Raw genomic sequence first — 25,290 nt, forward strand, 5'->3', positions numbered from 1 at the left:
TGTTACTTATGTATTATATTTACGTTTTATTATTGAAAACAAAGATACTCAAGTATATTTTTGCCTCATAATAATCAGGATAGAATACAAGGTAGATATGTACTGTTTCTATTGACATGTAAAGAACCCAACCCACTGCAAACAATGTAATTGTCCAATGGAGAATGTCATCAGTTAAATCTTTACTTTAGTGCATGTTTTGGCTGCAATTTACTCTGCATCTGCTGTACTGGCGTAAAAATATGGTGTTTTGGAATAATAACAGACTGTAAGTACTCCATACACAGCCTTGCACATCCATGCAAAATGGGGAAACTAGAATTTTTCTGTCACCTGCTCATATGCAATATCACTTTAGCAAACCTCTACAATAATATAGAAAATGAGGAAGTGGTCAGAAATTGTGTGTATGTATATATATATATATATCTGTATCACAGTCTGCCGGCACTCAATATGAGCAACTTGCTCCGGTGCTCCTTATGTAGAGAAAACACAATCCAACGGAAAAAAGGGCACTCAGAGACAGCACAGGTACAAAAAACCGTGTATAAACGTTCAAACGTTTTCAGGGACACAGCCCCGTCATCAGGAACATACACATACAACAAGTAAGACACACTTACCACCACCGATATATACCCCATCAGAATGTCATACACCGCGTTGCTCCACCGCTCACGTCGTGTGTAGCCGCCTCCCACCGGCATCGGGCACTGACGCACTTCCGGGACACGTATACAGAGGTAGCCATAGGAACCACACAAGTGCGTTCCATCGGCTAACTGCATGCGTGCCACGCGTGCAACCACAGTAGCCTACCGCCGCGGGGTCGCCACAACACGAACAGCTGGTGGATCCAGCTATGTAAGACAATCCCCAAGCTGACAGAAACACAAAAACAATCCTATAAAAGACAATAATAAAACATAGGACAGTGACATATGAAATGCAAGATGATATCATGAAAAAACACTGCATAACAGCTGCATGTATATATGGCCCAAGCGTCCCACAGTCAAATGCAGGAACTCAACGACCAATACACACACATCATAATATAAACTATTGAAAATAACAAAGCAACCCCCGATTACATCAGACAATTCCAGTTAATCTTGTCATTCAACCCACCCAGTTTGGAAGTGCCCAAATGCATAATCCACCTGGATTCTTTAAGCAGTAATGACCTAGCCCGGTCGCCACCTCGTAAGGAGACCGGTGCATGGTCAATCATGTAATACCTAAGGGAATCCAATACATGACCTGCTTCGGCAAAATGCCGAGCTACCGGCTGGTCAATATCTCTGCCACTCAGCTGCATACGAATGGCAGAACGATGTGCTGCCATCCGTTGCCTGAATTTTCTTGTAGTCTGGCCTACGTAATACAGCTCGCACAGGCATACAATAACATAGACAACATAAGAAGTTGTACAGGTCAAAACAAATCTGATGTCGTAAGTAGCATCTTTGTGCGGATGTTTAAATGATTTGCAACTCAACATCATCTTACAAGTGGTGCACCTGCTACATTTATAGCACCCAGGGCTCTTAAAATACACATTAGGAGGAATAACCTTAGAAAAATCAGAAATATCAGAATGAACCAGTCTATCTCTCAGATTGCGCCCCCTCTGAGAGGCAGCCAAAGGTCTCTATTTGTAGAACATGGGTAATTCTTTGTCAGTACTGACAATCGGCCATAAGGCCCTAGTGGCTCTTCTAATGATGGGACTTGCAGTCGTAAATTCACTGGTCCACGGGATCACATTTAAATCATCCCGTTTTACTGGGTTAAGTAATGTGTCCCTTTGTATCTCAAGCACCTCCTGTTTTTGTTGCTTGAGTAAACCCACATCATAGCCTCTGGCAGAGTATTTCTCAATTAAACTATCTAACTCTACCTCTACTTTAGCTGGATCACTAATGATGCGAGCAACTCGCATCATCTGAGACCGAGGCAATCCTCTCTTTAAAGCCGGCGGGTGATGGCTAGATGCCATAAGGAAAGTATTCCTATCAGTGGGTTTACGAAAGAGCCCAGTTTGGATTTTACCATCAACCACTGAGATGGCCACATCCAAAAAGTTGGCACTATCAGGACTATGTGAATAAGTAAATTTAATGGGTGAGTTGGATTGATTAATCCCTACCATAAGAGACTCAAACTGTTCAACACCACCTAACCATATTAGGAATACATCATCTATATACCTGGTGAACATATAGATATGTTTACTAATCTCTTTCGATCATGTTTTCACTCCGCTAGAATTGAGGGTTTTGAATAAAGGTCTCAGCTTTGTGCCCACCAATAGACACGATGATTTCACTTGGAAATTGAATCTACATAAGTTTTCTAGAAAACTAAGATTGAAAGAACACTATGGTAATGTTAGCCCCCAAGCCACGGTTTCTGCCCAGGACATTTTCCTTAGAAAATCTTCTAGATCAAATTTCGACCCTGTGTCCACCAACGCGTCATTGAAAACTTTCAGTCGATTATTGGATGACTGTTACTAGATATGTTACCACCCCGTGTAAGACTTACCCAAATTTATCTAAATTGGAATTTCTGGCCCTCCAAGCCCTAGAATCATATAAAGATATCATCATTAGGCCCGCCGATAAAGGCGGGGCCATTGTTATCCAAGGGATCGATGACTATCGGAACGAGATCTGTAACCAGTTGGCTGATTCTGAGGTTTATTCGAAGCTGGCTTATGATCCTACATCATTATATCAAAAGGAGTTGTTTACCATCTTGTCTCAAGCTAGAGATAAATTATATCAACCCCAAAGTATACCATGCTTTATGTGTTCAACATCCGAAAGTGCCTGTGATATATACTCTGCCCAAACTGCATAAAGACCCTGTAAAACCCCCAGGCAGACCTATTATTTCGGCCCGGGGGTCTTTGTTACAGCCGGTGTCTGAGCTATTAGATTGTATATTGCAACCTATTGATATAGACCAATTACCTGAGGGGGCACTTTTGTGCTGTTTGGATGTCTGCAGTTTGTACACTGTGATTCCGCACGAAGGTGGCATGTCCGCTATGAAAAAGTTTTTACACGATAACTTGGATAGTTCTGCTTTTGACCATGTTGTTTTGATCTCTTCTTGAATTGACATTGCGTCGGAACTATTTCCTTTTTGATGGGTCTTTTTATTTACAGCTACGAGGGTGTGCCATGGGTTCTTCTGTGGCCCCCTCGTATGCCAATGTATACATGTTCGACCAGGAAAGGCGCATGTTTTTTCAAGATCAAGAGATTAGTAAACATATCTATATGTTCACCAGGTATATAGATGATGTATTCCTAATATGGTTAGGTGGTGTTGAACAGTTTGAGTCTCTTATGGTAGGGATTAATCAATCCAACTCACCCATTAAATTTACTTATTCACATAGTCCTGATAGTGCCAACTTTTTGGATGTGGCCATCTCAGTGGTTGATGGTAAAATCCAAACGGGGCTCTTTCGTAACCCACTGATAGGAATACTTTCCTTATGGCATCTAGCCATCACCCGCCGGCTTTAAAGAGAGGATTGCCTCGGTCTCAGATGATGCGAGTTGCTCGCATCATTAGTGATCCAGCTAAAGTAGAGGTAGAGTTAGATAGTTTAATTGAGAAATACTCTGCCAGAGGCTATGATGTGGGTTTACTCAAGCAACAAAAACAGGAGGTGCTTGAGATACAAAGGGACACATTACTTAACCCAGTAAAACGGGATGATTTAAATGTGATCCCGTGGACCAGTGAATTTACGACTGCAAGTCCCATCATTAGAAGAGCCACTAGGGCCTTATGGCCGATTGTCAGTACTGACAAAGAATTACCCATGTTCTACAAATAGAGACCTTTGGCTGCCTCTCAGAGGGGGTGCAATCTGAGAGATAGACTGGTTCATTCTGATATTTCTGATTTTTCTAAGGTTATTCCTCCTAATGTGTATTTTAAGAGCCCTGGGTGCTATAAATGTAGCGGGTGCACCACTTGTAAGATGATGTTGAGTTGCAAATCATTTAAACATCCGCACAAAGATGCTACTGACGACATCAGATTTGTTTTGACCTGTACAACTTCTTATGTTGTCTATGTTATTGTATGCCCGTGCGAGCTGTATTACGTAGGCCAGACTACAAGAAAATTCAGGCAACGGATGGCAGCACATCGTTCTGCCATTCGTATGCAGCTGAGTGGCAGAGATATTGACCAGCCGGTAGCTCGGCATTTTGCCGAAGCAGGTTATGTATTGGATTCCCTTAGGTATTACATGATTGACCATGCACCGGTCTCCTTACAAGGTGGCGACCGGGCTAGGTCATTACTGTTTAAAGAATCCAGGTGGATTATGCGTTTGGGCACTTCCAAACCGGGTGGGTTGAATGACAAGATTAACTGGAATTGTCTGATGTAATCGGGGGTTGCTTTGTTATTTTCAATAGTTTATATTATGATGTGTGTGTATTGGTCGTTGAGTTCCTGCATTTGACTGTGGGACGCTTGGGCCATATATACATGCAGCTGTTATGCAGTGTTTTTTCATGATATCATCTTGCATTTCATATGTCACTGTCCTATGTTTTATTATTGTCTTTTATAGGATTGTTTTTGTGTTTCTGTCAGCTTGGGGATTGTCTTACATAGCTGGATCCACCAGCTGTTCGTGTTGTGGCGACCCCGCGGCGGTAGGCTACTGTGGTTGCACGCGTGGCACGCATGCAGTTAGCCGATGGAACGCACTCGTGTGGTTCATATGGCTACCTCTGTAGCGTGTCCCGGAAGTGCGTCAGTGCCCGATGCCGGTGGGAGGCGGCTACACACGACGTGAGCGGTGGAGCAACGCGGTGTATGACATTCTGATGGGGTATATATCGGTGGTGGTAAGTGTGTCTTACTTGTTGTATGTGTATGTTCCTGATGACGGGGCTGTGTCCCTGAAAACGTTTGAACGTTTATACACGGTTTTTTGTACCTGTGCTGTCTCTGAGTGCCCTTTTGTCCGTTGGATTATATATATATATATCTATATCTATATCTATATCTATATATATATATATATATATCACACACACTTCACAGATGCATAATTATTAATAAATATTTCCTTCTCATTATAAGGGGCCTATTTATTTAAGGTAGCCCCATAGAAATCAGGCGGAAACAGCAGTTTCTGTACGATTTATCTTCCACTACAATTTACAAAAAGGAACATGCAGAAAGTATCACATATTACTCCAGCGTTCAGCTGAAACCCCTTTCCTCTGAGTGAAAAACCAGGGGTAATTGCTAGTCAACCCGAGTTGGACCTCAATGGAAACGGCCCAAGGTTTGCAGTGTGAACGCGGCAGACCAGAGAATAACTGGGTCGAAGTGCAGTGGAAACTTGATGTGAAGTCAGGTCCAACCCAGGTTGGGCCAGTGTTCAAAATCCTGGGACTTTAATGTAAAAGGGGTATTAGTAACGCAAGATTCCGAAGTTCCCATTTTTTTATTATTTTTTTTAAATTGGGGGCTGCAGACTGTTTAAATTGAGCAAGTGCCAAAAAGCTTTATCCCCCTATAGCCAACGCCATCTTGAAATGCCATTGGCCATTATAGCCTATGGCAAATGTTCCCAAATTCCACCATTACAGTCCACATTTTAAGGATATCCATGCTTGAGCACAGGTGGATTAATTAGTACCTCAGTCAATTTGATTTAACCATCTGGACTAAAGCACGGATATCCTATTTATTTGAGAACCTCTGGCTTATGGGCTACAATATCACATTTTGTTGTGCATACTGCTGGAACTCCTCACAGACATCACTAGGCTGCCGGTGAGGGGGAGGAAACCACTTCTTAGGAACAAGGTTTTCACCAGGACGCCAAGAGAAGCCTCAGACTGCTAAACTGGAGTCTAAAAAAAAATGGTCACCATATGCTACGATAAGGAAAGTAATTGTTTAAGGCAATAACAAGATCATTAATAAATAGGCCTCTAACCAATCTACCCTATTGGTTTTGACTTTAAACAGATACACATCAGCATGCTTACTGCAATCAATAATGGGCAAGAGGCAAAAGTCAGAGCATGGAACCTGAAAATTATAACGTCAACTAATAATGATGCAGTTAAAATGAATGGATTATCATCAGGTTTTTTAGTACATATGGCCTGATTCAGAGGTGGACGCAGGAGTGATCGGTGCTGCATCTTAGATAGCAGCAGATCTGGGGAAGTATGTAAATGAAGCAGGTGTCGTCTTTTTAAATTAGGCGCCCACCATTGGTACCTCAGATCCGCTGCATGCTTCTGAAGATACAGCATCGGATCACCATCTGGAACATCGGGTGGATTATCGGACATCTGAGTTACCCTAAGGTTACTCAGAATGTCCACCGCATCTAAGCTACTGATGCCAGTGAATCTGCGTCAGAAGACAAAGCTGCTGGCTTCGGCATGCCTCAAAAATGTGGCCAGCACGCCCTTGTTTACCAAAACACTCCCTCTCCGCTCTATCAAACAGTGTGTCAATCACACTGCGAGAGAGTTCACAGTGCGACCAGAGCTGAAACACCATCACTGCACATGCGCAATGCGGCTCTGGAGCACGCACAAATGAAAAAACTTTGATCATTTGCGATCATATCCATATAGTGTCCACCTTTGAATATACCCCATAGTCACTATCCTGCATGAAGACTTTGAGTACATACTTCAAACACTCTTAAAAGCAAGTAGAAAGTAGAAGGTTTAATCAGCGCTTATTGCAATGCATGGGCGTACTAGCACTTAAGGAGCCTGAGAAGATGTAAATAAATTGTCATCAATTGAAAGGACTCCTACAAATGACGCACAATATTTTTGGTTCCTGGGTTTTGACCAGCTATGGGAAAAGTAGCAAAGGCTTAGACCAGCTATGGGAAAGCAAAAGAATACATGATGCATAAATTCTCAACGACAGACAAAAACTATTTATGAAAAGATTAGGTTGTTTGACTGTTTGGTTATTTGAACTATAACTCGGATGAAACTGAAGCTTACTATATAGTATGCATAGCTACATATTGTGAAGTCCTTAATTATATATATATAAAAAAAACACTAACAATTGCATTACACCAGCACATAAAGAACAAAAAGGCAATAGTTAGTTGACTGTAATGCTGTTCACAGCCAAGATGCTGGCATTATAATTTTATCATGATCGTAAAGCATAATGTTTAAAGTAATAATGCAGACACTGTGAAAAAGTTTTAATTAATATTACAGCAGTGTTGACATTGTCTAGTCTTCATTCTAGCACCCTGCACCTGTCCAAATCCATTCAGTTCTTCTTTCTTGCCTGGTGTGGTGTGACTCTCTGCTTTGGCGCTTCTAGCACACACTGGTCTGTATATCAGAAGTTTCTTGCATCAGTTGAGAGTGCTAGAAGCAACAGAGCAGAAAGCATCACCCCAGACAGGAAAGAGAAACTGCACGGGTTGCGACAGGTGCAGGGTGCCAGAATGAACACTAATTGCCCATACGTTTAAATCCCAACAAAAAGGGGCGACATGAAAACCTCATGTTTAGATCATGTCCTGGGGTGGGGGGGGGGGAATCTACACAATAATTGTAGATGTTATGTCCCATCTCTGACATGCACAGTTGAAGCTGGATGCACTCCCTCTCTCACTACCGGCTCTCACTGCAGGAGATTGAGAGAGTGGCCATGGGAAACCAGTCCAATATGCTAGTATGCAAGCATGTGTCTGAAGATATTAGCATAGAGATTATTATTATCTGGGCATGTTAGTAAATGCTAGAGGGACCTGCCTGCTCCTCTGCACTCTTGTATCTTCACCCAGTGTGTGCCGTCCAGATGATCACTGATCGGAAAGCCTGGCGCCTGCTCCACTCTGCAGCCGCTTGGGAAATGCAGCCGTCAGGTCCCCAGTGTATACCCGGTGGCTGCAAAGAGGACAAATAAACATAGCAGAGCCTCTGCCCCCGCTGCGTGCCACATTGCTACAACCACTTACTGGTATCACCCATCTATCTCTACTTGATACTTTCCTTTGTTTTTATCCGTTATTTCATTTACTTGTTTTTAAGATTTTATTTTTTATTGCCATATATGAGGTCATTAAATTAGATTTAATTAATTTAACTTATTGCCTCGAATCTTTGGACTATCGCATCCCATTATTCATAATACCGACGGAAAGCAGGTTTTTAAATGAATTTACAAAGCATTCTTCCATTCTATTGAGGAACGGTCGGCAGCCCAAATGACATCCACATTGCTTACGCAACCACTGTATGACAACGGTGAGAGTTTGTATAATGCCAACCTTTCTTTTTAAAAAGAGTGAGTAGGTTACATTCATTTATTGCACTTTTGTCATTCACATATTTCTGGGAGTTTGAGAACATTATTGGAAGAATTAATTTATGTGATCCACTACCCATAGACTAAAGACAGTGCCAGAACAATTTTCCCTACTCTATATTGAGTTTTACGAGAATATTGGGAGAAAAATTGTTCTTTGGAATAAAAATTAATATTGTCCTTCATTTCATGCATCCTTTTGATTATGGAAATCCCATATTGATCAAGGATATTGATATGAGACAATTAGGGATGATTAAAAAGTTGAAGTCTTTACAGTTCAAGTTCATGCACGGTACACAATAAAAAATGCTAATTTTACAGCATGTGGAGTTTAAAAAAAATAGAAATTTTAAATAGATGTTCCTAGTTCAATCATAAAAAAAATAAAATTTGAGCGTTTTTTGGGAAAAAATAGTTTAGTCTTTAAGGTTTATAGTACATTTATGCTATATGCCTAAAAATATGAGATATGGTAAGAACTTACCCTTGTTATCTCTATTTCTACGAAGTCCATAGGGTTCCACAGGATACCTTGGGGTATAGGTGTGACGTCAGTCGCAGGGCACCAAAGAGTTAAGCTTTCAGCCTCCCAGGATGCACTAGGTCCCCCTCCTATACCCCGCCCCCAGGCCAAGGCACCTCAGTTAGTTACCAAGCCATAGGCCGGAGGAGGAGAAGGAAGAGAGAGAACAAAGATCTGGACACATACAAGAATCACATTCTCACCAGAGGGAGACGGAAAACCGGTGACCAGAGCAAAGCCCATCTGCAGCACAGGTGCGACAGGGCGGGAGTCCTGTGGAACCCTATGGACTTCGTAGAAATAGAGATAACAAGGGTAAGTTCTTACCATATCTCATATTTTCTACTTCAGGGTCCATAGGGTATCCACAGGATACCTTGGGGATGTCCCAAAGCAGTAACCTTTAAGGGTGGGGACGCTCCTGTGCAGAAAGGAGAATCCGCCGCCCGAAGGAAGCATCCTGAGAGGCGAAGGTGTCAAACCTGTAATACCTCACGAAGGTATGGACAGAAGACCACGTAGCAGCCTTGCAGATCTGAACTGCCGAGGCACCACGTCAAGCTGCCCACGAAGGACCCACAGACCTAGTGGAATGAGCCTTCAGAGAAGGAGGGACCGGTAGGCCTTCATGAAGATAAGCTTCAGAAATAGCCATACGGATCCAGGCTGCCAAAGTTTGCTTTGAAACAGGCCAACCCTTTTTACAGAAGCCATAGAGGACAACAAAGCGTCCGACTTCCTAAACAAAGAAGTGTGGTCCACATAAGTCCTTAAGGCCCGCACAACATCCAAAGAGGCCTCACCCACGGAAAGACCCGGTGAGTTAAAGGCCGGAACAACTATTTCCTCGTTAACATGAAACTGGGAAACAACTTTGGGAAGAAACTTGGGCCGAGTGCGGAGCACTGCCCTGTTCCCATGAAAAACCAAGAAAGGGGGTCTACAAGAAAGAGCCCCTAACTCAGAAACACGTCTGGCTGAAGCAACGGCCAGAAGGAAAACAGTCTTAGCTGTTAGCCATTTAATATCCACTGAGCCCAGTGGTTCAAACGGCGGTCCTTGGAGAGCCCTCAGGACCACAGCCAAATCCCAAGGCGCCACAGGTGGAACAAAGGGCGGCTGAATACGGAGAACACCTTGCATAAAGGTGCGCACATCCGGGATTGTAGCAATCCTACGGTGAAACCAGACAGATAGGGCCGAAACCTGTACCTTCAAAGAAACAAGGCGAAGCCCATGATCTAGTCCCGCTTGCAGGAAGGCGAGAATCCGAGACAGACGAAACTCCCGCGGTGCATAACCTCTCGGTCGACACCACTGGAAGAACATATGCCACACGCGATGGTATATCCTCGCGGAAGACGGTTTCCGAGCTCGTAACATGGTACGCACCACAGAGCTGGAAAACCCCCGGGACCTCAGCATGGCCGTCTCAATAGCCACGCCGCCAAAGACAGCCGAGTCAGGTCCGGGTGAAGACAAGGACCCTGAGACAGAATGTCCGGTCGTAGCGGCAACCGCAGAGGACTGTCCACGGACAGACCCTGAAGGTCTGAGAACCAGTGCCGTCTGGGCCACGCGGGAGCTATCAACAGGAGCATCCCTCCTTCCTGTTTGAATTTCCGGACTACCCGTGGAAGAAGGGAGACCGGAGGGAACAGGTATGTGAACCTGAACGTCCACCGGACGGACAGAGCATCCACCAGAGACGCCCCTTCGTCTCTTGTGCGAGACCCGTACACCGGCAACTTGTTGTTGTGCCGGGACGCCATGAGGTCGATTTCTGGAAGACCCCACCTGTCCACCAGTAGTTGAAAAACGTCCGGGTGCAGGGACCATTCCCCTGGATGAACGTCCTGGCGACTTAGAAAGTCCGCCTGCCAATTTAGCACTCCCGGGATGAAGACCGCTGATATGGCCGGAAGATTGCGCTCCGCCCAAACCAGGATCCGAGAGACCTCTACGAGAGCCTCCCGACTGCGAGTTCCTCCTTGCCTGTTTATGTAGGCCACGGTGGTAGCATTGTCCGACTGGACCTGCACCGGGTGACCCTGGAGAAACCGCTGTGCCTGCAGGAGAGCATTGAAGACCGCACGGAGTTCCAAGATATTTATTGGAAGCTCCGCTTCTGTCGGCGTCCACCTGCCCTGGAACAAGTGTGGACCCGAAACTGCTCCCCAGCCCCGAAGACTGGCGTCCGTTGTCAACAGGACCCAATTTGGAACCCAGAACGGACGTCCCTTGTTGAGGTGGGTCGTCTTTAACCACCACGCAAGGGACAGGCGAACCTCCGGGGTGAGCACAATCGTCTGGAACTTCAGAGACTGAGGCAGCCCGTTCCACTTGGACAGGATCAGGTGCTGCAGAGGTCTGGAGTGAAACAGGGCGTATTCCACCATGTCGAACACCGACACCATGGAGCCCAGTAACCTCATCGCCGAGTGTAAGGACACCCGGCGGCTGTGCAGACAACTGCGCACCCTTGACTGTAAAGCAGAGATCTTGTCCTCCGTCACGAAGATCCTTTGCTGTCCCGAGTTCAATAAGGCTCCAAGATGCAGAATCCTCCGAGACGGGATTAGAGTGGACTTCTGCCAGTTGATTAGCCAGCCGTGCCGTTGCAGCAGTGCAATGGTCAGGTCCAAGTGGTGTAACAGGAGCTCTGGAGATCCTGTCACCAATAACAGGTCGTCCAAGTACGGCAACATGCGGACTCCTTGCAGCCGCAGAGAAGCCGCCATGACCGTCATCACCTTGGTGAAACACGTGGTGCTGTCGCCAGGCCAAAAGGTAACGCCCGAAACTGGAAATGGTCGCTGCGGTTGCAAACCGAAAGAACTCTTGATGGCGCAAAAGAATAGGGACATGCAGGTAAGCGTCCTGTATGTCCAATGACACCATGTAGTCCCCAGGTTCCAGCGCCAGAATGATGGACCGTAGGGTCTCCATCCGAAACTTCGGGACCCGCAAAGACTTGTTGAGTGCTTTGAGGTTGAGAATCGGACGATATGACCCATTGGGTTTCTGTACCAAAAATAGATTTGAATAGAAACCCTGGCCCCTCTGGGAGAATGGAACAGGCACTATAACTCCAGCCTGGAGCATAGTGTGCAATACCTTCCGCAGCTCCGTAGCCTTGTTCCGGTCTGATGGTAGACCCGTGGTGAAGAATCGAGCCGGGGGTCTGTGCCGGAAGGAGAGGGCGTACCCGTGAGAGACCACCTCCAGAACCCAAGTGTCTGTCGTAGTGAACGACCAACACCGGGAGAACTGCAGCAGGCGGCCTCCCACCCTGGGATCCCCCAAGGGGAGACCCGGACCGTCAGGCCGCAGGCTTGTCATCTGGCTTGGGGGCCGGACGTCTGGTACTCCATGCCTGTTTCCGGGACTTGCCCGATTTCTTAGGGCCAGCCTGTCGAGGAAACGACTGTGGTTTGGGCCTGCCCTGGGCCCTAGATGACCGAAAGGACGATGGTCCAGAACCAGAAGGAGCAGCGGCCGACGGGAGACAAGCAGATTTGGCTGCCGCCAGCGTGGCCACAATCTTATCCAGATCCGGACCGAAGAGAACTTCTCCGGTAAACGGCAACGCTTCCAGACCTTTCTTGGATCTGCGTCCGCCTTCCAGGATCGCAGCCACAAGGTGCGACGAGCAGCTACCGCTGCTGAAGAAATTCTAGACACCAGAGTACTAATGTCTAGAGCCGCCTCGTTGATGTAGGTGGCCGAATCACGGAGATTGCCAATCAACTCCGCTTGTTCGGCCGGACAGTCGGATTCAAAAGAAGCCTCTAATGAATCCGCCCAGCGCTCCATCGCTCTGGCAACCCAGCAAATGGCCATAGCCGGCCGTGCTGCCCCCCCTGCAAGGGAATAAGCGGACTTCAGGCAGATTTCTACCTTGCAGTCCGTAGCATCCTTAAGGGAGGACATGGATGGCATCGGCAATGTGGCACTACGGACAAGACGGGTCACGTGAGAATCCACCTGTGGAGGGGATTCACACTTAGCAAAATAATTATCCGCGAACGGATAAGCCACCGCCAGGCGTCTCTGCGGCTGGTATCTTTTGCCAGGTTGTTTCCACGCCTCCTCTAAATGGTCCACCAACTGACCCGAAAGAGGAAAGACTGTGGCATCGCCCTTCACATCTTTGAAAAAGGCATACTTAGATTTAGCCGCTGGGGGAACTTCGTCCTCAATCACCAAGGCTGTGCGGACCGCCCGAATAAGTCCAGGAATATATACTTTGGACTTAGCATCAGCGTCCTTAGTATGGAAAGGTTCCTGATCGTAAGGATCCAGAATCTCCCCATCATCAGACGTCCCTTCGTCATCCTCATAAGGAGCGGACAGAGACGCCACCGGCCTTTTATGAGGCCGCATCACAGACTCCCCTTGCAATACATCCGACAAGTGCTGTAAAGAACTCGTCAGGGAGTTAACCCACGCTGGCTCCTGAGAACCCGGGTGCGGGGAAATAGGGAGACTGTGGGGTACCACCAATTGTCGTGGGAACCCCTGCATGGGTGACGACACCACAGACTGCTGGGACAAACCCATCGGAGTAAACGCGGGCTGCGGAGCTAACTGGCCCACTAAAGCTGTTAACGCCTGAGCGAAACAAGCCCAGGGCGGCTCCTGTACCGGTGCTGTAACCGTAATAGGCCGCGCCATGGACAACACTGCCGGCAAAGGCCCTCCGCGCTACCCTCCCCCTCCGCTAACGGTACTTTGCACGTGGTACACTGTAGCCGGAGGGGAAAATCACTTTCAGACATGATGGCACCACGTATGTGACCTCTCTCACCAATTAAGTATTAAATAGGCGAGAGACCACCCTGCAGCACCGCACCGCAAGGGCTTTAGCAGAAAGAACAGGGACAGTAATAAAGCTGACAGTTTAGTGAAGAATAGTTACAGGCAGCGCTAGCACAGTCACATACAATGCAGAGAAATAACAATTCCTGCACTAACAGCGCTGATCACTCAACTACACAGACACAGGGCCTGGTAGGACACAGCGCTGCATACACAGACCTGAGCCACAGCGGAGGAGAGGTATGCGGGGGGACCCAGACCACGATGCTTCCTTCCAGACTTCCAGCAGCGTTCACCATGCGTTGCAGAGAAGATGGCCGCCGAGGAGCAGAGAGAAGCTGGCCTGGGGGAGGAGCGCTGACACAGGACCAGTCAGCACAGTGCAGAGAGGGCTGTGTGCAGCGGGGGAGGCGCCGGCTGTGAGACAGGGAAGGCGCGCTCCCCTGGCATGCATTTAACCCCTGGGACGCCGCAGCGCTACCGCTCTGCTGCGGTCCGCTGTCCCAGGGGGTAGTGGAAGCGCAGGTTGGTCGCCTGGCTCCACGCTGCAGCCAGTCCCCAGGGAGCCCCCTGCCTGGGGACTTAGGACCATGTGATCAGCGGGGACCCACCGCGGGACCCCGCTGCTTACCTCTGTCCCCCTTGAATCCGGCCATGGTCCGGAGCATCTGGGGTCACCGCTAGCTGTGACCCCAGACGCCCACCAGCATCCCCGGATCAGTACCGGCGTTCTGGTACCGGCGGGGTGTAGGGAAGACAGCATGGACGTCAGGACTGACTGTCCATGCTGTTCATCCAGTTGTGCAGCCACAGCTGCATGAAGAATAAGCTTCAGGGGCTCTTCTAGCCCCCACTCCAACAGGTGCACCCGACTCCGGCCGGGCACCAAACTAAACTGAGGTGCCTTGGCCTGGGGGCGGGGTATAGGAGGGGGACCTAGTGCATCCTGGGAGGCTGAAAGCTTAACTCTTTGGTGCCCTGCGACTGACGTCACACCTATACCCCAAGGTATCCTGTGGATACCCTATGGACCCTGAAGTAGAAATATTTATTTTTAGTTGGGGGACTGAGAGCAATTTGCAGGTTACACTGAGCTGCTACTTGTGAGATTACAATATCCATATATAAATGTACATTTGGCAGTTGACCAATGGTTTAAGTGTGTAATAGGTAACATTTTGAAGGCGTTTTGCATTGTTCAATTATGGTAGAATCGGACATTTTGCAGAATCTGTATCTGCAGACTTATTTTTAAATTACTTTAATGCTGGGTACACACTGACAGATATATTGACCGATCAATTGATAGGCCAATATATCTGCTGCTCGTCTGCCAGTGTGTACCAGCGATATGTCGGTGATCGTCTTCGCTCACCGGCATATCGCATTGGCTGTGCTGCATAGCCGATGGACAGATATGTCTGTAGACATATCTGTCCATCAGCAAGTGTGTATGGGTGGTCTGGTGACCGCCCCCTACACACACAACGCCAGCCGCAGGGAGGGGGATAGGACACGCTCCCTGGCCGCCAGGACCCGCAGCCAAATACAGATGATGGCCGTTCAATGTGTATGATATATCTGCAGATCACTCGATCTGCAGATATATCTGTATAGAGTATACCCACCTTAACAATGCTTTTTATCATAATGAGTAGCATAAAGTGTAAAAAGATTCCCAGACACATGCAAACACCTCACTAAAAAGCAAGATAAATAATAAGATTAGAAATCCAGTTTATAGCAGGATGATCAAATAAATTTACAGGCGTTTGCCAGCCAAGCTTCCTTCAAAGCAAGTTTTTAATCAGACAAAGGGAGTTCACTAACTAAGTGCCATCATTTAAAGATTAAAGGAAACTATAACTTTGAACAGCTCAACGAAAGTTGGGTAAATGCAACAGTTTGTGCAGTTGCTTAAAGTTTCTAGACTTGTAGCCACAAAGCCAAAACCCAATGTATTGCATGTACAGTATATTGCACAGTAACTGACACTACTTACAGATATGTGGCAAGTTCTGTACAAACATTGATGAATGTGATAAAATGAAAATATGAAAATGTTTCATCCAGGGGTAGAATGCACATTCCCTATTGTACTTAACCAAGAAAAAAGGAATTTGAGGTAAGTCTATTTAGATGGATTTCAAAATACAGGAATTTGGAAACCATATCGGCTTCAAAAAGCAGAATAAAGATCTCAACATCCTGTTATCTATTCAAAACACAGCAGCACTTGGTATTATAATAGGATATATTCCTTGAAATGTTAAACCTATGTACAGTATATACCAGTTATTGTCCCTAAAATATACGTAAGCAGTAAAATATGTATATCAATAAAAAAAAAATACAAAGTAAAAAAATATAGATAATATTGAAACAGAACTTGGCAAATAGAATTGCAGATGGCACTTGAGAAGAAGCACATGTTCATAAACTGTGCAAAGACTTTGATAAATAAGATACATTTCATAGTATGTCTTTTTTGAGGAGTACATTAATAATAATGATAAAACCAATTAGATGTTATTTCCTGTGTAATAAGTGTTTCCCCTCATATAGCAAGTAGGTGGGGTCCTCTCTATTGGGGACCCTATATATTATCATAAATAAGACAGCTGCAGAACTTCCAACATCTGTGTTCATGGCAGCAGAGCAGGTAGACTTTTGTCCATACCAGATACTTCATATCTGGATTACGAGGTGCTTCCTGATAAGACACCTACAGCTTACTGGAACAGAGCTCCAACTGGCAAGCGTGGTGTGATATCAATTCTAAAGGAAGGTTCTCTAGTGGTGGTGAACGCCGTACACCTTCTGCAGAGAGCACCACAATGACAAAGTCAGAAATTCTGCATCACATCCTGTCCAGAACACACAATATGTGTTTGCTAGACACCTGAAAAGTTCCAGATATAAAGAATCAGGACCGGAATTACCATTAGGCAACCTAGGGCCCGTGGTCTTTCAAGGGGCCCGTGGTTGAGCCCCCCTACTACTCGAAATCTGGCCTTGAAGTGAACCTGTTGTGCTGTGTTCGAAGTTGAACTGCTGCGCCGCTGGCGAACACACAGCAGCATGGTCCAGGGCCCTGCCCCTAGCATCTAGTCAGCCCCTTCTAACCAATCCCCAAGCAGCCTCTAGTCAGCCCTCCCCCCCCCCACAGTCGTGCAGCCATCCCCCTCCGTCATTACTGTCCCCCACAGTATAGCGAGCAGTATACCCCGCGCCGTATAACAAGCAGCCTTCCCCCTCCCCAGTATAACAAGCAGTCTTCCCCCTCCCCAGTATAACAAGCAGCCTTACCCTCCACCTGTAGTACAGCAAGCAGCTTTCCCTCCCCCTCCGCATTATAGCAACCAGCCTTCCCTCCCCCTCTGCAGTAAAGCAACCAGCCTTCCCTCTCATTCCACAGTATAGCAAGCAGCCTTCCCTCTCATTCCACAGTATAGCAAGCAGCCTTCCCTCCCCCTCTGCAGTAAAGCAAACAGCCTTCACTCTCCCTCCGCAGTATAGCAACCAGCCTTCCGCTGCCCCCCCTAACAGTATAGCAAGTAACCTTCCACCGACCCTCCCCCGCAGTATAGCAAGCAGCAGCCGCCCCTCCCCGCGCAGTATAGTAAGCAGCCTTCCGTCACTACCCGCAGTATAACAGACCACCATCGACCACCTTCCCCCCGCAGTGTAGCAAGCTGCCTCCTCCAACTCTTCCTCCATTCGGATGTGGGAAACGCGGGAGACATACACTCCCGACTCATTATTCCACCCGCCAAGTGAGCTGGGTAAGTTTAACTGAGATAAAAAAAAACTTCTGGTGTTAAATAGCCAAGCTCTCTCTAAACACAGACACACTTACTATAGAAGCACCACACCTGCGGCACTCTGTAGCAAAAAACACATGGATAGCAGGCTGCTTCAACGTTTCGATGTATTGTTACATAGTCAACAATACATCGAAACATTGAAGCAGCCTGCTATCCATGTGTTTTGTGCTACAGAGTGCCGCTGGTGTGGTGTTTGTATTGGAGCCCCGTATGGTGTTTCCAACGGAGGGCATCTGGACATTATGTAATTTGTGGGAGTGCCACCTATATGGACCGTGCATAATATATATTATAATTCTAAAAAAATTGTGTGTTTATAATTGTATAATAAATATATATATATATATATATATATATATTATATATATATATATATACATACATACATACACACACACATATTCGCTGAGTCTACCTCTGTTCTTTACCCTTTTCCTTCTGTCTCACCATGTTTTCCCCTTTTCCCTCTCCCTGTTTGTCCCCCTCCCCTCCCCTATACTCCCGTCTACCTCTATTTGACACTCTTTACTCCCATCTACCTCAGTTTATCCCCTTTTACTCCCATCTCCCTCTGTTAGTCCCCCTCTCTTCCTGTCTCCCTCGGTTTGTCTCCTATTACTCCCATCTCCCTCTGTTTGTCCCCCTCTCTTCCTGTCTCCCTCGGTTTGTCTCCTATTACTCCCATCTCCTTCTGTTTGTCCCCCTCTCTTCCTGTCTCCCTCGGTTTGTCTCCTATTACTCCCATCTCCCTCTGTTTGTCCCCCTCTCTTCCTGTCTCCCTCGGTTTGTCTCCTATTACTCCCATCTCCCTCTGTTTGTCCCCCTCTCTTCCTGTCTCCCTCGGTTTGTCTCCTATTACTCCCATCTCCCTCTGTTTGTCCCCCTCGGTTTGTCTCCTATTACTCCCATCTCCCTCTGTTTGTCCCCCTCTCTTCCTGTCTCCCTCGGTTTGTCTCCTATTCCTCCCGTCTACCTCTGTTTGTCTCCCTCTCCTCGTCTTCCACTGTTTGTCCTCCATTCTTCCCGTTCTACATTGCAGGCTTGCCAAAGGAGGGCCTTGGCCATTCACTTAAAATTTCCATTCTACAAGTGAGTGAGTGAGTGAGTGAGTGAGTGAGTGAGTGAGTGAGTGAGTGAGTGAGTGAGCGCACAAGTGGTATTAATCTATCATATTTGATGTTTTTGCCTTACTGTCATGTTTTCTAGTGTGTATTTGATGAAAGTAATAACTGCATACATTACAGTAGTGTCACTGGAGCAAGTTAAACAAAATTGTTATATATATATATATATATATATATATATATATATATATAATGTGTGTGTGTATACAATTTGATTTGTGTATCTTGCTCCAGCGACAGATCCTGTAATATATATACAGAATTGTTTGAGGGTGGGGGGCCCCAGACCGGCATCTTGCCTAGGGCCCTATGAGGTCTAAATCCAGCTCTGTAAAGAATATCTGAAATAGTCATCTAATTGAAAAAGGGAGAACACAAATATGAAGGGGAGAAAAAGGTGTGAGCTGGAAATGGTAGGTGTGCTCTACAGTACAGGATATGGACTCCAGGGTAACACATCTGAGGGTAGTCTGTCTGCATACTATTACTAATACTATTACTAATTCCAATGATTGAGAAACTACGCACCATCATTCTTCCCCTTCTGCTACAAAGTTCTAAAAAAAGCAACCAGCACGTGTCACAGATAACTGAAGCCACACAAACAGAGAGGATGATGTGGCATTAATCAGCAAGCACAATGATAGCAAAGGTTGTCAATTCAAATTATCCATCGCTGACTAACAGTAAATGTTAACATTTAAGGATGACAAAACATGAATAAATTATTTTCCACCTTCCCCTGGCCAACTCAATATCTGCACAATATCAGTGAACCATGGATGGCGTAGTGGTTAGCATTACTGCCTCTCAGCACTAAGGTCATGAGTTCAATTCCCGGTCATGGCTTATCTGTGTGGATTCTCTGCTTGTTGCCATGGATTTCCTGCTGGTGTTCTGGCTTCCTCCACATACCAAAAACATTCTTATAGGTTAATTGGCTTCTGATCAAAAATGACACTAGTTTGTGTGTATACATAGGGTAGGGATTATAGATTGTAAGCTCCAGGGTTGGACTGGCCCACAGGGGTACAGGGGAAATCCCCGGTGGGCCCCACTGCCTGAGGGCCCTACCACTTGCTCTAATGTCAGGTTCCAGACTGTGCACTTGAATTAAACATTGTTACACTATTAGAGAGTCAGTTACATGGTCTCTAATGTTTGTCCAAACCTCTGTGGGGGCTGGCCTCATCCACTTTAGGAACTGACCACATCCCAAAGCATGGGCCCCTACCATTGCATTCCCCCGGTGGGCCCTTCATGCTCCAGTCCGACACTGGTAAGCTCCACGGGGGCAGTGACTGAAGGATGATGGCCACCTGATCTGCGTTCAATGTTTCCGGTTTTGTCTGTGAGTGGCGCATGTGAGATGCTTTCAGTGGGACTCTCCATAAGATTGCAATCCATAAGAGATCACAGCTGCAATATATATCCGGCTCTCCCTGTAGATTCCGATATTGCACTGGGTGCTAGCGCAAAGATAGTTAGATACACACGTAGGGGAATGCAGTACTCCTAGCGACTTGTAAACAATTACACTCTAAAACGGCATGTAGTTTCAGCAACGTTTCATTGCCCTTTATTATAGCACTTTCATCAGGCTTACAACAAGTAAGCCTGATAGATATCTATCATCTCTGAATCAGGACCCTAATGTGGTAAGCAATTTAAGTTTGCAACTGCACCCCCCCCCTTCCGTACATGGATCAGACACGGCCGGAATATGACTAGAAGTGTGGCTTCATTAGGAGTACTGAAAATGCTAAAAATTGCAGTACACAACGCAGAGACATTACATTTAATAGTAGCATATTGCAAACAATAACTGCCCAAGTTACTTAGACCAACTGAAATGTGAAGCAAACCAGGCATAAATATTATGACAATACTTAAAAACATATCTGCATGCTTCTCCTTTCCCAAAGCATTGTTTGCGTAAAAGGAGTGTTCAATGCACTAACTGAAAACACTGTTGCAGCAGTGTTATGGTTTTTTGCATAAATGGGTATGTTACAATAATCATCAGTGTGCAATTTAAACCAGGGTTGAAGCACTTGCAATTCAGACAGCTACATTTGTGACTTTTCAAAGGTCATTTTGGCTGCATCATGCGTCTACATGGCCACACCACATCCTTACTGTACTTTGACTGAATCAACGATTACAAATCCCCGCCTGTGCCCCCCTAGATGGACTCAGTAGCAAATCCGGCATAACCTGAAAAGGGGCACATTGCCCAAAGATGTGTATGTGCACTAAAGGAAAAGCACAAGTTGCAGCTGAACAAAGCCAGTCTAAAGCCGCCCATACACAGTGCGATATGAACCGTGTGGCGCGACAAGGAATCAGACGTCCGACGTATCGAGCGCTCCCCACACACCGAGCGATCGGGTGGCCGACCGCTCGATATACCGGCTCCCCCCTCCCCCACCCGCATAGTGCTGCATGGGATCGCACATTGCATCCCCAGACCAACTGAACCTGCAGTAACATCTGGGGGTGCAATGTACGACCCCACGGGTGCCGCACTGGCCAATATCATGCCCATACACAGTACGATATAGCAGCCAAATCGTACCAATCCGTCGGATCGGCTGCTTTATTGCACCGTGTATGGGCACCTTTAGCACCTCAGGCCTGATTCAGAGATGGGCGCAATGCTAATGTTTACTCAGTTGATTATTGGTAATTTGCGCATGTGTCAAGTTTAATTATTGATGTCGCTTGCAGTTATTCACATAGTGATTGACAGACAGGGACAGTGTGTGGGCGGCAACAGGGAGGTGGCAAATATACACAGGAGTTTCTCAGCACGAGACTGCGATCCTGTACAGTGTCAAATTGGCTCGGCGTCACAGTTCCCATGGCCATTCTGTGTGACCAGACCATAGAGTTACTCGGAAGGACAATCATCAACTGATCTGCGTCTTTGTACGCAGTCGCTTGGATTTGTGAAGCCACTGGTGGGCGTCTCAATATAAATATTGGTGGCTGAGACATTTGCATATTTTCACAGCACTGCTGCATACAAATCCGCAGCTACGGCGGCATTAGCATACATCTCGGAATCAGGCCCTCAGTGAGGTGGGAAAACACCAGTAGTAGATTTCGGAAGTGAACACAATTATATAGAAGTATCTAAAATGCGATCAGGCCTACAATGCATGTCCACCAGAGATGATCATTTGTGCCGCACTGAAGGTCTGATACAGGAGGACAAACACATTCATGTTAGTGATATTGCTGATGAACTGAACACAACATCGTTAATGATCAACTGGGGTACAGGAAAGAGCGTTCACGCTGGGTACCGAAGCAACTCACCGAAGTTCACAAAACCAATAGGATGGGATTGTCTCTCCTGCACTTGACACGGTACCATGAGAAGGGAGTGCAGTTCCTGCAGCATATTACAGGCGATGAAACGTGAGAGTGTCATCTGACACTGGAGATGAAGCAAACATCCATGACATGAAAACACGCATCGTCCCGGTTGCTGAGAGCAATTCGACGAAAAATGACCTAGGTTTCTGTGAACAGATGTCAAATTGCTGTAAGATAAGGCCAGGCCACACAGCCAACTGCATGCATGAGTTGTTACAGCGCTACCATTGGGAGGTACTGGACGATCTGCCCTACAGCCCTGACCTGGCACCGAGTTATTTCCATCCCTTTAGACTACTGAAGAAGCACCTAGGTGGAAGGCAATTCGCAAGCGACGGTGAAGTTCAGCAAGCCGTCATGTCCTAGCTTCAGGCTCTTGAGACAGATTTCTTCTATGCCAGGACAGATGCCTTGGTGTACTATTGGAACAAATTCTCAGACAAGTATGGAGACTATAAGGGAAAATATTCTGTACCAAGGCCATACTATGGATCATAAGTTTATGTATGAGTTGAATACATTTACGCAATGAGAGATCTTGTTACCTTATTATATTGAACCATCCTCATATATAGTGGAATAATAGCCAGTACCAATTTAGTCCTCCTATGGAGAGGGCCAAGCAGAGCTGAAGAAACCTTGGTCTTGGTTATATGTCAGTGTAAGTGACAGAGGGGAGGGATGCGATTTAGAAAAAATATATAAGTTTAAGCTACTGCGGAGTTCAGTATTCTTTATTAAGCACTTAATGTACTAGACAGCCTATTTACCATACGGAAAAGTCTTCAATCCAGCAAAAGGGGGCTCTTCACCTGAGGTAGCCTTCTGTCTAACTAACAAGCCCCACAGCTAGCAAAAGCTGTTTTTATTTTTTCCCTGAACTTTCGCAATAGTGGAACTGGTAATGCCTCCATGAGCAAATGGCCCCAAGACTGACTGGCAAAGCTGAAAAAGTCCTCTTACCCTACCAGCCCAGATCGCCAGGAAGATGAGAATCATTCAGTTGTCCCACTGACAATTCAAAATATAGAAGATTTTCTATCAATGCTATAAAAAAGTATTTTCAAATGCTTCATAAATGAGAAATAGGTACCCTAGTTATTTTACCACAGAACTCACTGGCAACGTTTAAGATCTTATACGTCATCAAGCATACCAATCTGACAACACATTTTTAAAGGGGCCTCAACAAGTAGATACTACAGCCATAAATGGTTCAATTCCAAGGAAGTTTTAGCTCACACTATGAGATGAGAAAAGCAGCGTGAGCTGTTTCCGACAGGCTGCACTACTCTGTGCCATCAGAATAGCAAGGTAAGGCACCAAATAAGAAAGAGGAACATGTGCAAACCTCATGGATGACCTCATGCAAGCTTCTGGGTCCATATATAAATATTACAATCAGCTCATAGGTGAAAAATACTGTATAGAATTGTGCCAGTAGGCTGATTGAGCATGATGGTCAAGGATATAAATCGGATAATTGCCAGTTTGTTCTGGATCGTGATGTATTTAGCCCAAACCCCAAACAATACACAAACTAGGAGGTTAAAAAGATCCACAAAGAACATTCAGGACTAGCAACAATATTTAAGATACAAAGCTGTCTCATATAGCCTCAGATGAACTGCCTTCCTCGCTTTTGAGAATGATGAGGCGACAATTTAAATTTGCAACTAGCTCAATAATACACCTGTATAAACTAAGAATGTCTCTACTTCAGTAAAAAAAAAAAAAAGTTGAAATATGACAATAGTGGTGTAGCACAAAATGATAGCTGACAAGATGCAGAGGAGGGAGGAAACCTCTGTAACAGGGTTCAATGTGTGATACTGAGTTATCTCAGGACTGAAAGTTTGTGGGTGGAGGGTCCTGATGAGAAGTAGCTAGAAGATGATCTGTAAAGGATAGATCAGTCTACAGCATGCCACCTATGTTTTTCATGTGAGAATGATGAACAGTTACTTCAGCTGATGTGGAACTACACATGGAATCAAAAAAGAAAGTATATAGTAGTGTGAGGCTTCAAAGTCTCACACTACACATACTTTCTTTTTTGATTCCAATAGTAATCAGTGAGCTAGGTAGCACCATTCCCTTTACAGTGGTTTTGAATAAATTACAGAACATATTCCATATCTTAAATATAACACAATTTAAAATACCAAGGGAAAAGGAGACAACAATAAATTTGATAATTCAAGATAATCTGTGCGGGACTCCCACTAAGTTTGTGGAACTACACATCCCAAAATGCCCTGCCACAGTTTTGCTGTTAGGGCATTCTAAAACCGTGGCAGGGAATGCTGAGATGTGTAGTTCCACAACAGCTTAAATGCCACACGTTGCCTGCCCCTGAGCCATTACCGTTACAGCAACTGTTACATACTGATGGGATAACAACACATGAACAATAGTGGGATGTTAATTGTCTAGAAAATATGCCGTATAATCTATTATTTATCAGGATGCATAATGGTATACAACCCAGTATCTGAGACCATTACAGACACATCATCCAAACAATGTGCACAGCGTGCTAGCGAGACATTGATAAAGAGCATTAGATAATACAGATATTAGATAACACAGATGCTGCATAAATGAAATACGGGGGCTGTGCACTGTCATGTTCTGCACTATACAGAACAGAGATGGCAGAGCTGCGGATAGAGGAAGTGCCCGTATACACAGGACAGGAATACTCACCCGCACAGCTCCTGCGCTGCTCCGCTCTCAGTCTGACCGGCGGTGCCGGTGCTAAGCAGGAGCAGTAGTGCCAGGACCGGGGTACCCCGGGGTCTCATGCTGCGGCCGAACACACACAGGAAAGCCCAAAAGCAGATGCACAACAGCCAGCAGCAGCAGCAGCAGTCCACAGCAGAGTCATGTGACCGTCACCTGACAGCCCCTCCCACTGTGCAGCATGTGACCTGCGGTCAGATCCTGGACTCCCCCTAGTGTACAGCCAGAGACGTTACCAGCTTCCTTGTGTGTCTTGTATTGTTTCAACTCTAGTTTACTGTCTTTTTATCGATGTGTGATATGACATTTATAATATATGTGATATGATATTTATAATATCACTGATATTATAATTTTTAGGAAGACTAACATACGTTTGATTTATCCCATGATTTGTATTTTAATAAAGCTTGATAAAAGAAAAAAATATATATAATTGCTATTGGTACTTCCTCATCTTTGCAGCCCTCTGCTGGAGGTGCTGGTTACG

General features: G+C 45.8%; 1 protein-coding gene across 3 annotated transcripts in view; it reads right to left on the reverse strand.

The window, feature by feature from the left end:
- Positions 1–24,935, reverse strand: part of IGF2R (insulin like growth factor 2 receptor) — a 234,364-nt gene extending 209,429 nt beyond the window's left edge. For all 3 annotated transcript variants that reach the window (XM_088474371.1, XM_088474372.1, XM_088474370.1), the window contains exon 1: positions 24,765–24,935. In XM_088474371.1, coding sequence (XP_088330497.1) covers positions 24,765–24,862 — 98 coding nt within the window. In that variant the 5' untranslated portion in view covers positions 24,863–24,935. The remainder of the gene's footprint in view (positions 1–24,764) is intronic.
- Positions 24,936–25,290: the final 355 nt, after the last annotated feature.

Source organism: Taudactylus pleione, unplaced genomic scaffold, assembly GCF_031769625.1.
Source record: "Taudactylus pleione unplaced genomic scaffold, aTauple2 ptg000154l, whole genome shotgun sequence".
NCBI classification, from domain to species: domain Eukaryota; kingdom Metazoa; phylum Chordata; class Amphibia; order Anura; family Myobatrachidae; genus Taudactylus; species Taudactylus pleione.